The following is a 13323-nucleotide window of genomic DNA, read 5'->3' on the forward strand; positions in this document are numbered from 1 at the left end:
CGTACCTGAGCACACACACACACACACACACACACACACACACACACACACACACACACACACACACACACGTTACACACTAATAGTTTGATCACAACAAAAACGAGAAGTATAACTATAAAGCTTTAATAATCGCTCAATTCACACTGAAACTATAACGATAACGACAAAGAGCAACGATAATGTTGGACTTTCAGAACGATGTTTTTCCAGCTAATGAATGCTAAAAACATTGCCAGCCAATCAAAATCCATGCTGCTTTAAACTGTGTGATCACCATTATGGAGATCAGTGTTTCCTTTAGTTGGGCAGTTTGTGGTTTTTGTAACAGAGTTAAAATCATTCTAAGACACAGAAAATATTATTATTTAAAGGTTCCATTCTTTGCGATTTCATCTTTCAAACTTTAGTTAGTGTGTAATGTTGCTGTTAGAGCATAAATAATACCTGTAAAATTATAAAGCTCAAAGCTCAATGCCAAGCGAGATATTTTATTTAACAGAAGTTCCCTTTCAAAGCCTACAGCGAACGGCCGGTTTGGACTACACCGCTGCACTTCCTGCTGTGATGACCTCACTAGAACCGTTTATTAACTAAAGCTCCGCCCACAAGAACACGCAAAATAGGGGGCGTGGTCCTTTTGCTCTCACAGGTCGAGAATAGGAAGCGTTGTTTTTGTAGAGTGTGTTTGTGGCCATGCCATTGAAACGCTGTTATTTTCATCCCGGAGTCAGATCACCTTTGTTTGGCCTTCCCACGGACGCTGCACGTAGAGATCAATGGCTACAGTTTATGGTTAACTCGGTTCCGGAAAATTATAATCACAATTTAAAACTATGTGCAGCACACTTTGCTGAGGACTGCTTTCTCAATCTCAATCAGTTTAATGCCGGATTCGCAGAAAGATTATTCTTAAAAGATGACGCAGTTCCCTCTTTGTTGTTTATGAGCCACAACCGGTAAGTGTATTTTATTATTTAAGTCGGTCCGTTTAACAGTTTATGTAACTCATGACACAAAGTGCAACGCTGTTTAGCTTTGTTAACTAACGTAAGATGGTAATTGAAACTAATCCGAAAAACGTAGCATATAAAAGTGTAGTAATTCATTCAGACACCATCGATTGTTGGTGTGTGTAATGATCAGTTTAAACTCCTGAATAGACAGCTGACCGTTCTGAAACATCCAGCAAAAGTCTCTCCTGAGCAGGTTGTAATCGATCCTCTTCGATATTCTCCGGGTCTGATTCCGGCTCAAATTGATAAGGCAATATAGACATTTCTGCAATAACACTGAGCGCGCGTATCTCCCCGTTATGGTAAGAGGCGGGACCTTTCCGGGCAACGTGCACTAAGCTGCTGTCCAATCACAACACGGGAAGCGCTGACCCAATCAGAACTCGTTACGTGTTTCTGAAGGAGGGACTTCATAGAACAAGGAAATCATCAGGCCGTTTTTAGGACAGAGGAAACAGCGCTGTACAGATAAGACAACTGTGTTTTTTTTACGCGCGAAACATGAACACATGTTATATTGCACACTGTAAACATAATCAAAGCTTCGAAAACACGCGAAGAACGGGACCTTTAAAAGAACTGAGTTAGAATCAATCTAATTAATTCCTCAAAAGTCAACCATTTCAAATGAGTAACTGCAAATAGCACACAAATTACAGCTGAAGAAAAAAAGAAAATCGCAAGAACGACAATGGACTGAAATCAACTAAAAAGATATTAAATCTCCCTCATTACTTTATTTCTGTCATCTGTCCACAGTTCTTTTTGAGAATTAACAAATATGTTAATGTTTTATTTAAAATGTGTGATCACCGTTATGGAGATCAGTGTTTCCTTTAGTTGGGTAGTTTGTGGGTTTTGTTACAGCATTAAAAGCATCTAAAGAGACAGACGACAAAACTGCAGAACTATAGTCTTAGTTACTGTTTTACTTATTGTTATAGTTTGTGGTGTGGCAAGCAGCGGGGCGGTGGACCGCGAGAGCGAGCCGGTGACGAGTGGTAATGAGTACCAGCTGCGTCACACACCGGTCTCGTCTCGCGGCCGAGTGACGGGAGCATAACAGGAGGAGCCAAGGCAGCGGAAGACGAGAGATTATCGTTATAGTTAGTGTTATTGTTATAGTTATCATTCATGGTGTGAATGGGCCTTAATAGAGCTTTAAATACTGCTCACACACACACACACACACACACACACACACACACACACACACACACACACACCTGTCCTGTTTGGATTTCTTCTCTGGGCTGCAGATCTTGAATTCTCCATCTATTTTGGGGCGGCCATATAACGCCAGAGACTGTGACTAAATAGAGAGAGAGAGAGAGAGAGAGAGAGAGAGAGAGAGAGAGAGAGAGAGAGAGAGAGAGAGAGAGGGAGAGAGAGAGAGAGAGAGAGAGAGATAGGGAGAGAGAGAGAGAGAGAGAGAGAGAGAGAGAGAGAGAGAGAGAGAGAGAGTCTGAATGAACACAAATGAACCAGAATCAGTCAGAGTCAATCGTTCTCAAGCGCTTCTGTACCATGTTCTCGAGGGAAAGCTGAAAGGATGTTATCTGACGTATGATCTCATTGTCTCTCTTCACCTCGTTCACACACTGAGCCAGATCCTGCACAACACACACATCACGTTAATTTTTTCAATTGAAACGTTCAAAAGCACCTATATGATATAGACATCGTTTTGCGTAATAAATGTCTTTCCCTTTTGATAAATTGAATGTGTCCTTGTTGAATAAAAGTATAATTTCTTTAATTATATCTGAGCTTTGAAGGTTAAGACATTGTTTTACCCTCATGGCATCCAGTGCAGTGCGTAAGTTTTCCTTGTCTTGTTGGTCCACTGTATGTTTCATGAGCTCCTGAGAGGCACATTTGTCATTAAATGAAAACATCATCGGTAATTAGGTGAAACGAGAAGAAACGTGTGTGTGTGTGTGTGTGTGTTTAACCTGCAGCAGCAGATGATACTTCAGGACTCTCTGCATGGGAACCATCAGCAGATCTCGCAGTGAAAACCTGCCACTGTTGGCTCTCATCGAACACTCCTGACAAACACAACCGCTAAACATGAGCGGCTCTGCTAAGTAAAACCTCTAAAGGTGGTTATCTCAGTTCTAGGTAAGTCCCTAGTATTTATATCAGATCAAAATGTGTCGTTGGTCTGTGTGTTTGTGTGTGTTTCTGACCTCTAGTTTCATCTTTACATCTTCTCTGGTGCTGGTGATTTTGTCCAGGTGTTTGGTGGCGGCTTCCACCTGACTGCAGTAACGTCCGTACAGCAGCAGCCTGTGACACAGTTTGCATTTCCATTTTACTTAAAGTTTTAGTTAATTCCGGTTTTATTTAAGTTATTTTAGTATTGCAAGTTAAAATAAATGCAAATGAGGAAGTATAGGTTATGTATATAACCTGGTTCCCTGAGAAGGGAACTAAAAGCTGCATTGACTGAAGCTTTGTTGAACCTGGCTTCGGAGGCACATGTAATATCAGCTGAAGGAAGCCACGCAGACAAGCCCGAAGAATAGCAACGTGAAGCAGTGTTACATATTTAAGCTAGATGTTCCCTTTCAAACACAACACTATGAATACAAACTACGCCATGCTTACCAATGTCAGTTTTTTTTTTCTTGTGGCCAGAATCAGTCTGCACTAAAAACAGCCTCAGTCCTGAACCCATAATGTGTTAGTGGTCAAGCGGTAAGCATTTTGCTATCCCTTAAAGCAAAGCCACCAGAAAATTCACAGCCTCAGCTAAGTCCATCTTGACACATCTCTAACCTTTGTTAGGGCGAGAAGTGGTCCCAACCTCAGTTTAGACTTCCCCAGTCTTGAGTTAATGAGTGCCAGGCTCAAGCTGATGCCCTTTATCCTCTAGTCAACATCTTGTACTCCAGCACCCTCCTCAGGGTGGAAAAGTCCAGAGGGGACAAGACATGGGCATCATGGTGGACAGCTTTATCACACACCTTGATGTTTGAAAAACCACAGATGCCTCCCTATTGTCACCAAAGCAGCCATAGACCGGCCAATAGAGCAGGTCGTCTGCTTGCAAAGAGCTAGATCTGTGGCTACACGCAGTTGAGAATCCGCCTCAATAAACCCTCTCTTGATCCAAGTCTTTGAGCAGGTCTGCCAGGAAAGTGTGCAGAACCGCCCTAGTGTGCAAAGCTCCACCAGCTTGATCAGCCAGTGCATACGCTCTGCCCACTCAACACGGTCATCTAACCAGGTTTGGAGGAAAAAAGGGGAGCATTGAGTGATGAGGATGTCCTGGAGGGTCACTGTCCTACAGAGTTGTGCTCTAACCAGCTACAAAATACCTGCATGTAATTTTCTATTATGCCTAGTTACACCTTGATTATCTGGTTCAGGTGTGTTTCACTGGGTTGGAGTTAAACTCTGCAGTGGCCTACAGGGCCGAGTTTGGCCCTTAAACCTGCCTTCCAAGCCTTGTCAGATGACATTGAGGTTGTTGGGCAGAGAGTATGCGCTGGCTGATCGAGCTGATGGAGCTTTGCACACTAGGGCAGTTCTGCTCCGCTCCCAGAAAGATAACACACGAATCTGGACACCCCTGTCCTAGAGGAAAGGTAAAGGTTCACTAAACTCCTTTCCACCCTCAAAACCTTGTCTGCACAAGCAGGGCTATGGAAGGATGTTCCAAGCCCTGCTTGCGCAGACCAGGTTTTGAGGGCAAAACGGGAGGATGTCCTAGAGCAGGGGTGTCCAAACTCTGCCACTGTCTTGCAGAGTTTAGTTCCAACCACAATTAAACACACCTGAACCAGGTAATCAAGGTGTAACTAGGCATAATAGAAACTTACATGCAGATCATTTGGAGTTGGTTGGAGCGAAACTCTGTAGGACAGTGGCCCTCCAGGACTGAGTCTGGACACCCCTGTCCTAGAGAAAAAGTAATTTCCTAAATTCCTTTCCACCCAAGGTATCCTTCCATAACCCTGCTTGTGTAGCCCCTGTACATTCAATTATCTCAAAGCCAAATGAGCCATGCAAGCAGAGTATGGACGTCTCCGTGAACCTGACACATAAGTAAGCAGGTCTGGGAGAAAGGGAAGGCTCACCAGAGTTGGACACTTATGACTCCACAGATATCGTTTGCCCAGGTCTGCAATCTTCTGTATCAAGCCAGACAAGTTCAAGCTTAGTTGATCTATGGCACAAGTCATAAGCTCTGCTAGCTTATCGTATTTTGTGCTTTGCTGTGTGAAACAGGAAACATATATTTTATATATATTTGTCTCTACTGAAAACATGTCCTTTCCTTCAGAATCATAGGCAAGCAATAAGTGCTGGTATTCACCCACAGTACTCTATCTGCTCCGTCTGAGATTCCCACTGCCTTGGCAAACGTAAGGCTAGAGACGCGGGGTTCAGCGTCTTGACTCTCTTCACTCATAACGGCGAGCCAGCCAGGAGCGAAACTTTCGCAGTGAGAAATTCCCCCTTGAGGGCTAACCGTGCCTGCTCCGCTCCCAGAAAGATAACACATAGCCCGTCTCCATTGCCAGCCGTTATTCTTGGCGTGATGTTTCATGTGCCTCAGCAAGTGTGTGTGTGTGTGTGTGTGTGTGTGTGTGTGTGTGTGTGTGTGTGTGTGTGTGTGTGTGTGTGTGTTGTACCTCTCCTTGTAGTCAATAAAGATTTGATAGAGATTCGCAGCTCCTAAACGCAGTATGGACTCCTCCAGCTCATGATGGAGAGAGCGATGGGTCGTGGCCAGATCCTGTGAGAGATGCAGATTACTGAGCTGAACAGATGAACTGAAACATCATGAGGTTATGATGTAGAGACTCACGTAAATATTAATGAAGATGTTCTCCACGTCCACAGGCAGAAGGAAAGGTTGCAGTGGTTTCAGAAAGTGCTGCGGACACACAAGCAAACACACATCTGAGGGCTTCGTGTCTGCCTGTGAGAGAAGTGCCTGTATGTTTGTGGTTACAGACCCTGCTGATGAAATGCTTTCGCTTTCAGGCTGACTGACACGGTTTTCTCATTATTAGAAGCGAGTGAGAGATAATCAGTAAACCACAGCACCTGCACATCGCACCGGCCCAATGGTCAGCGCCTCGGAAGCTGTGGAGCGTGTGACCTTTCAAAGAGTCGCTTCTCATGTGGCCTGACACAAAACTTCTACTTACAAACATGGGGCCTTAGCAAATACATTTCATATTTGATCTAATTCGGTTTCTCTGCCCTACATTTACTGTTATATTACTTTCTCTGTGTATGGTGTGGGGTCCAGGTAAACTCAAAGATGGCAATATCTGAAATCCTTGTCCTTGTGGGGATATATTTTGGTCCTCTTTAAGAAACTTAAAAATCACACACAATGTTTGTTTTTTTGTGGAAAATATAAAAATGCAGAATGTGTGTGTGTGTGTGTGTGTGTGTGTGTGTGTGTGTGTGTGTGTGTGTGTGTGTGTGTGTTTGTGTGTGTGATGGGTAGGTTTAGGGGTTGGGTTAGTTTTAGTGTGTGTGTGTGTGTGTGTGTGTGTGTGTGTGTGTGTGTGTGTGTGTGTGTGTGTGTGTGTGTGTGTGTGTGTGTGTGTGCGCGTGCGCGTGCGCGTGCGTGCGTGTGTGTGTGTGTGATGGGTTGGTTTAGGGGTAGGGTTATTGTTAGTGTGTTTGATGGGTAGGTTAAAGTGTTGGGTTAGTTTTAGTGTGTGTGTGTGTGTGTGTGCGTGCGTGTGTGCGTGAGTGAGTGCGTCCGTGCGTGCGTGTGTGTGTGTGTGATGGGTAGGTTTAGGAGTAGGGTTGGTTTTTGTGTGTGTGTGTGTGTGTGTGTGTGTGTGTGTGTGATGGGTAGGTTTAGGAGTAGGGTTGTTTTTTTTTTTGTATGTGTGTGTGATGGGTTGGTTTAGGGGTAGGGTTATTGTTAGTGTGTGTGTGTGTGTGTGTGTGTGTGTGTGTGTGTGTGTGTGTGTGTGTGTGTGTGTGTGTGTGTGTGTGTGTGTGTGTGTGTGTGTGTGTGTGTGTGTGTGCGTGCGTGTGTGTGTGTGTGTGATGGGTTGGTTTAGGGGTAGGGTTATTGTTGGTGTGTTTGATGGGTAGGTTAAAGTGTTGGGTTAGTTTTAGTGTGTGTGTGTGTGTGCGTGCGTGTGTGCGTGAGTGAGTGCGTCCGTGCGTGCGTGTGTGTGATGGGTAGGTTTAGGAGTAGGGTTGGTTTTTTGTGTGTGTGTGTGTGATGGGTTGGTTTAGGGGTAGGGTTATTGTTAGTGTGTTTGATGGGTAGGTTAAGGTGTTGGGTTAGTTTTAGTGTGTGTGTGTGCGTGACTGAGTGCGTCCGTGCGTGCGACCTGGTAATCCCTACGTTATGGGGACAAAATGTCCCCACAAAGATGGCAATATCCGAAATCCTTGTCCTTGTGGGGACATTTTTAGGTCCCCATGAGGAAAACATCTCATAAATCACACAGAAGGAGATTTTTTGAGAAAGTAAAAATGCAGAATGTTTCCTGTGATGGGTAGGTTTAGGGGCAGGGGCAGTGTAGGGGGATAGGATGTCCTGTGTGTACAGTATGAAATCCATTACGCCTATGGAAAGTCCCCATAAAACATGGAAACACGACTGTGCGTGTGTGTGTGTGATGGGTAGGTTTAGGAGTAGGGTTGGTTTTTTTGTGTGTGTGTGTGTGTGTGTGTGTGTGTGTGATGGGTAGGTTTAGGAGTAGGGTTGTTTTTTTTTTTGTATGTGTGTGTGATGGGTTGGTTTAGGGGTAGGGTTATTGTTAGTGTGTGTGTGTGTGTGTGTGTGTGTGTGTGTGTGTGTGTGTGTGTGTGTGTGTGTGTGTGTGTGTGTGTTTGCATGGCTATCTTTGTGAGGACCAGCGTGAGTTTTTAACCTTTGGAGTGAGGACCTTTTTACAAAGTGAGGACATTTAGGCCGGTCCTCACTTTGTTTTCACTGTAATGGCCTCCACTGACTATTTAAAGGCTTCTCTCAAGGTTTCAGAGAGGTCCTCAGATTGATGGTAAAATGAGAAAAAAAATGTGTGTATGTCCCCGGCAATACACACACATCTTGCTCTCTATCGCCCCCTAATATTTTTTGTGTTCACTGCGCCCGTATATAGTCAAAATAGTAACACTTTACAATAAGGTTCATAAGTTAACATTAATTAACTGCACTTATAAAGCATTTATTTATCTTTGTTAATGTTAATTTCAACATTTACTAATACTTAATTAAAATCTTGTTAACATTAGTCAATGCACTGTGAACTAACATGAACACAGGGTATATGCAGGTTTCACCAAGTCAAATGTAAGACTTTTTAAGACCTTTATGCATAGGAAATGCAGAATCACTAAATTACTAGCAAAGCAAATGAATTTATTTAAATTGAACAAATTATTAGTAAATGTATTATTCATAGCTCAATCCTGGGATTAGCATATTTTATATGTGCTATTTATCTTTAATAACACGATCGCTTGGGGTGGGAAATATGACCAACATCTTAAAAGTAAACCACAGCAATAAGCAATTGCTTAATATAAGTAAAACATTTTCAAGTAATTAAGTAATCAAGTATAATGGTCAGTAATAAAATATATACGTATAAACAAATGACAATAGGCTATTGTCAGAATAGGACAAATGAATACAACATAAAGATGCATATCTACAAACAGTGCTTTAAGTGTGCTATGTTCCCTAGTTTGTGTTCAAAAGTCAAAGGTGACCTCACAAAATACTTTTTCGGCCATAACTCAGCAATTGATCTGATAATTATGACTACATTTCACAAATGTCGATTGCCTAATAGTGCTGACAAAAGGTCAAAGGTCAACTTTTCTTCTATAATTTGTTTTCTTTGACTGCCCTTTTAAAAATGTATTAAATATAAATACATATAAAACTACAAGAACCACAGATATTATTTAGATATTTCATGGTTACTACTACTAAAACCAAATTACCTTGGATACTACAGTAATGATGTAGTACAGCCATGCTCAATAGATAAATATGATTATTATAGTTGTTTATTATAGTCATGGCTACTAACTACCAATGGTACATCAATGTAAATACATTTTCATAAAGGTATCATTTATTAACAAGGATTACAGATCATTATCAATGTTTTAACAACTTTGAATTCAAACAGACCTCTAAAAAATGTTATTATATATCTTTGTGGTGTTTTTAATATGCTTTAAGAAAAGCCATGTGAAAAATTCATAAGTCAACAGCATTGCTGAGTATTTTTTAGCTTTATAGAGCAACCATTGACTACCATAGTAGGGAAAACAATATTATGATAGTCAATGGTTACTCTGTCTGCTTTGTTACAAACATTTTTCAAAATATCTTCTTTTGTGTTTATCAGAACAAAGAAACTCACACAGGTTTGGAACAACTTGAGGGATGACAGAATTTTCATTTTTGGGTGAACTATCCCTTTAAGTCAAAAGTGTAGGGCTATTTGTCAGCTCCACTCCGTCTCAAAAACTGCCTGCCAATGTGCAAGTGTGAATTTAAATTTCCTTTCGCGGCAGTTATAATAACACAAATCACATCACACCCAATAACTCATTCACCCTTAATTGCTGCTTTTTCCATAACAATCCAATTATTCCTGCCCACTAAAAGCTGCACAGATATATTTGCTTATCCCGATAGGCCTATCTATTTAGAAAACGTTTCATCGTTTCACAATTTATATATTTATATATGACATCACCCATCCCTAACATGCAGTAATGTTAATGCTTCAAACACAGCTGACAAGCTACTTTAATCAACAAGTACAATTGACCATGATATCCTCACCGTTTCAGAAAAGTCAAGAAGCAGCTGCGGCTCACATGCATGAATGCTGGGGTTGGGGGAGGGGCGTGTCTGGTCTGAAAAGAGGTTGACTGGCTATTTTGAAAATACAAAAATACTCATCTTAAATGTATTTAAATACAAATTACATTACAGTTTTCAAAAGGCTTTAAAATACAAAATAGTATTTTGTATTTCAAATATGTATTTTAAATACATGTACAGGGTTGCCAACTCTCACGCATCTGGCGTGAGGCTCTGTGTCACGCTCTCACTCCGCCCAACTCAATCTCACGCCAAATTGCCAAACCTGCTTTTGATATTAAACAAAGCTATAAGCTTAAATTTTTAAAAATGTGTTTTAATGAAATTCAAACAATAAATAGCGTTTTGGCATGTATCTAATCTAGTTGCTCAAAAATATATTGCAGTCTTTGCATTCTAATAAATATATAGATATGATGATCAAACACTAGATTTCTTTAAATGTGAAATTTCAAAAATTGAATAACTTTCATCCTAATATTTTTAATGAATAATGATACTTATAAGCAGAGCCGGCCCTAGACCTTTGGGGGCCCTAAGCAAAATTTGGTTGGAGGCCCTTGACTGTTTTAAGTAAGGCCTAAAGAAAAGCAATGACTACCTTATAACTATACTGTACATATATCTACTATGTTACTTTAAAATTTTGTAGTCTATTAAATTATGTTTTAATTATTCTATGTAGCCTACTGTATGATAATTATCTTTTTTTACGCTGCTGGTCCTGAGTACGTATTTCGTTCTTATGTGGTAACATGTACAGAACGTCAATAAAAGACCTTGAGTTCTTGAGTTGAGTTCCATGTTTGATGTCTAACAGGAAAATTATGATACCACTGAGCTGAATGGCAGTGCAGTGCAATGAACACACACGGATGAACTTGCTGAATAAAAAGACTGATAAAGTGATTTTCACTGACCATCAAAGAAACATTTTTAATTGACACCAGAGTTTAAAAGGCAAAAACAGCACACGATAACAAATTTTGCTGGACAATAAATTGGTCAAGAAATTATTGCGATAAATGATAAGATTTTTCGTTCTAAACCCATTTTCATCTAAAATAATGATAATGGCATAATAATGCAGGTACACCTTTTTTAAAGATCAATAAACTTTTATCTCTAAAGACTCTGATACGGAAAACATTTTAAATATCCACAATAAATTAACAAAAGAACCAAAAAACAAGAAAAGCAATGGACTCTCAGTCTGTTAACAAAAAATACACTTGAATAAATACCAAAAGCAATAAATAAAATTGATGAAAACTGCTTTAGGTACACATTATGGGTGGCACGGTTCACAAAAGCCACGGTTCGGTTCGTATCACGGCTTTAGGGTCACGGTTTTTAAGTTCTGTACGGTTGTTGTTGTTGTTTTTGCTTTTACTTGTTAACACTCCAGAAATTTACTTCAGCATAATATGATATATAGCTTACTTATCCACAATTCAGGATACAGTATTAACACAATTGTTATATCATGTAATCATGCACAAACTGAACTTGACTATCTCTGAGGAAAGCTAGGTGAGATTTTGATACAGCAAGAGAAAGACATTGATGACATGCTTTCATTTATTTGGCCAAAAAAAAGGAGAATGTGTATTGCTATCTCTACAGGAACTTATGTGCCTTTTTTAGACACAAATATTGAACTGAAGAATTAACTTGCATTTATCAAGCGGCCAACTTCAGTGTAGCTTTAAGCCTTGTTTATACTTGCGCGTCCGCACGAGCGCGGCAAAAATTGCGTCAACGAGGAGTGCGCGAGACCCAATTTCGCTTGGCGGTGTGCACGTCAAATTTTGTAACTTTGCGTGCGGCTCCGGAACCGAAGAAGCTCGAGGCGAATCTGGCCGAGCATGACGTCTCATCACGCCTGCACCCAGTCTGCTTCGAGTATAATAAACACCTCCCCAAACAGATGAGGCGAGGTGCGTGCGCTCTCTAGGGGGCCCTCTGCAGGCCACGGGGCCCTTTGCAATTGCAAGGGTCGCTTAGTGGCTGGAGACACCCCTCGCTGCAGCCTGTAGCACGATGACGTTGCTGGATCAGATCCAATACGTACTGGATGGTGGATCGTTATGGCAATGTCATTCATACCGATCTCTGGGTTAACTTATTATGCGTATGCGCTAGTCATGATCATTATTGTAGGCTACATAGATGATGTTCTAAACTGTGTAGTTGTAGAACTGATAAATAGTATTAAGTAATTATTGATTAATAAATCATCTTTTCATAAATGTGATGCTTAAATTATCCTAGTTTCGCTGTGCATGCATGCAAAACAGTTAATTTTTTATATATTCTGATCATACTTGCTGTTGAGTGGAAGGAAAAATTAGTCAAGTAATTGTCTCTGTAATTTTAATCCTCAATGCAACACGATCTGTAAAGAACTTTAAAATACCAGTAGCCTACACATTCAAGGGAAAATGCAAAACGTGTGTCCTGATGGCGTGCGCATGTTATTAATCATTATTTTTGCGCGAGCGGTTTGAGTATTTATCTTCGTATTTATCTATCCAGCAAAACTCTCCTGTGAATTCAATGTCCCCAAAACTCTTCTGCGCATGCGTATATGACGTCATCGAATTGTGAATGAAACCACCGCGCATGCGCGTCCAGTACGCGTTGGATCGGATCCAGCAACGTCATCGTGCTACAGGCTGCAGCGAGGACTTCTTGGGTGGCTGGGCCGGCTCTGCTTATAAGCACTCACAAGTGAATATTAAGGAATATTAAGGAATGGCACATATAATTTGACCCAAGAAATGTTTAAACTAGTGCTAAAACAAACATATTTTTTCTTATTATGTACAGTAAATATACTAGACATAAACTGATACTGAATCAAGATCAACAGCATTACCCCCCCCCCCCCCCCCGCCCGCCCCCAAAAAATCTCACTCCAACCTGACTTAAAAGTTGGCAACCCTGCATGTATCTGAAATACTGCCCATCACTGTGTGTGTACTACAGTAAGGCCGGGGACACACTGCAAGCGTGCCGTGAGCGTCTCGGCTGCGTGGCGTGTCTGTTTTTATTTCGGCTCCCATAGTAACCGGTTAGAGCTTGCATACTGCCTGCGTTGCATGTGAGCCGCGAGGAAAATGCGTGCATGCTTCAAATAGAAAAGAAGCCTATTTTTCAGGCGACACGTGAGCGTGTTGGAAACGTCTCCAGGCAAAATAGAATAGGAAAAGATGTTTATATGCAATTTTGACACGAATACATATTAATAAATGACATTTTCATGTTTGAAAGTCTGTAGGTTAACATAAATGCAGATATAGGCCTAATTGCAATAATAAAAAATGACAATTATCGATTTTGAAATATTGCAACTGTCAATACAGAATGAAATATTGTGTAGCCTATTTTGCCGTCAATACCATAGATATGTATGGGCAATAGGCTACTGCCGACGTTGTCTTTGCTGTATCA

The 13323-nt window shown here is 41.0% G+C and overlaps 1 protein-coding gene across 2 annotated transcripts in view; it reads right to left on the bottom strand.

Moving 5' to 3' along the window:
* The window catches only part of LOC137072623 (proto-oncogene vav-like), a 69723-nt gene that overhangs the window by 20962 nt on the left and 35438 nt on the right, over nucleotides 1-13323 (bottom strand). For both annotated transcript variants that reach the window (XM_067440493.1, XM_067440492.1), the window contains exons 11-18: nucleotides 5839-5907; nucleotides 5663-5766; nucleotides 3209-3308; nucleotides 2972-3067; nucleotides 2813-2881; nucleotides 2543-2629; nucleotides 2243-2328; nucleotides 1-5 (exon numbers count right to left, since the gene is read on the bottom strand). The exon at nucleotides 1-5 is cut by the window's left edge and continues 131 nt beyond it. In XM_067440493.1, the coding sequence (XP_067296594.1) occupies nucleotides 1-5; nucleotides 2243-2328; nucleotides 2543-2629; nucleotides 2813-2881; nucleotides 2972-3067; nucleotides 3209-3308; nucleotides 5663-5766; nucleotides 5839-5907 (616 nt within the window). The remainder of the gene's footprint in view (nucleotides 6-2242; nucleotides 2329-2542; nucleotides 2630-2812; nucleotides 2882-2971; nucleotides 3068-3208; nucleotides 3309-5662; nucleotides 5767-5838; nucleotides 5908-13323) is intronic.

The sequence above is a fragment of the Pseudorasbora parva genome, chromosome 4 (assembly GCF_024679245.1).
Source record: "Pseudorasbora parva isolate DD20220531a chromosome 4, ASM2467924v1, whole genome shotgun sequence".
NCBI lineage: Eukaryota > Metazoa > Chordata > Actinopteri > Cypriniformes > Gobionidae > Pseudorasbora > Pseudorasbora parva.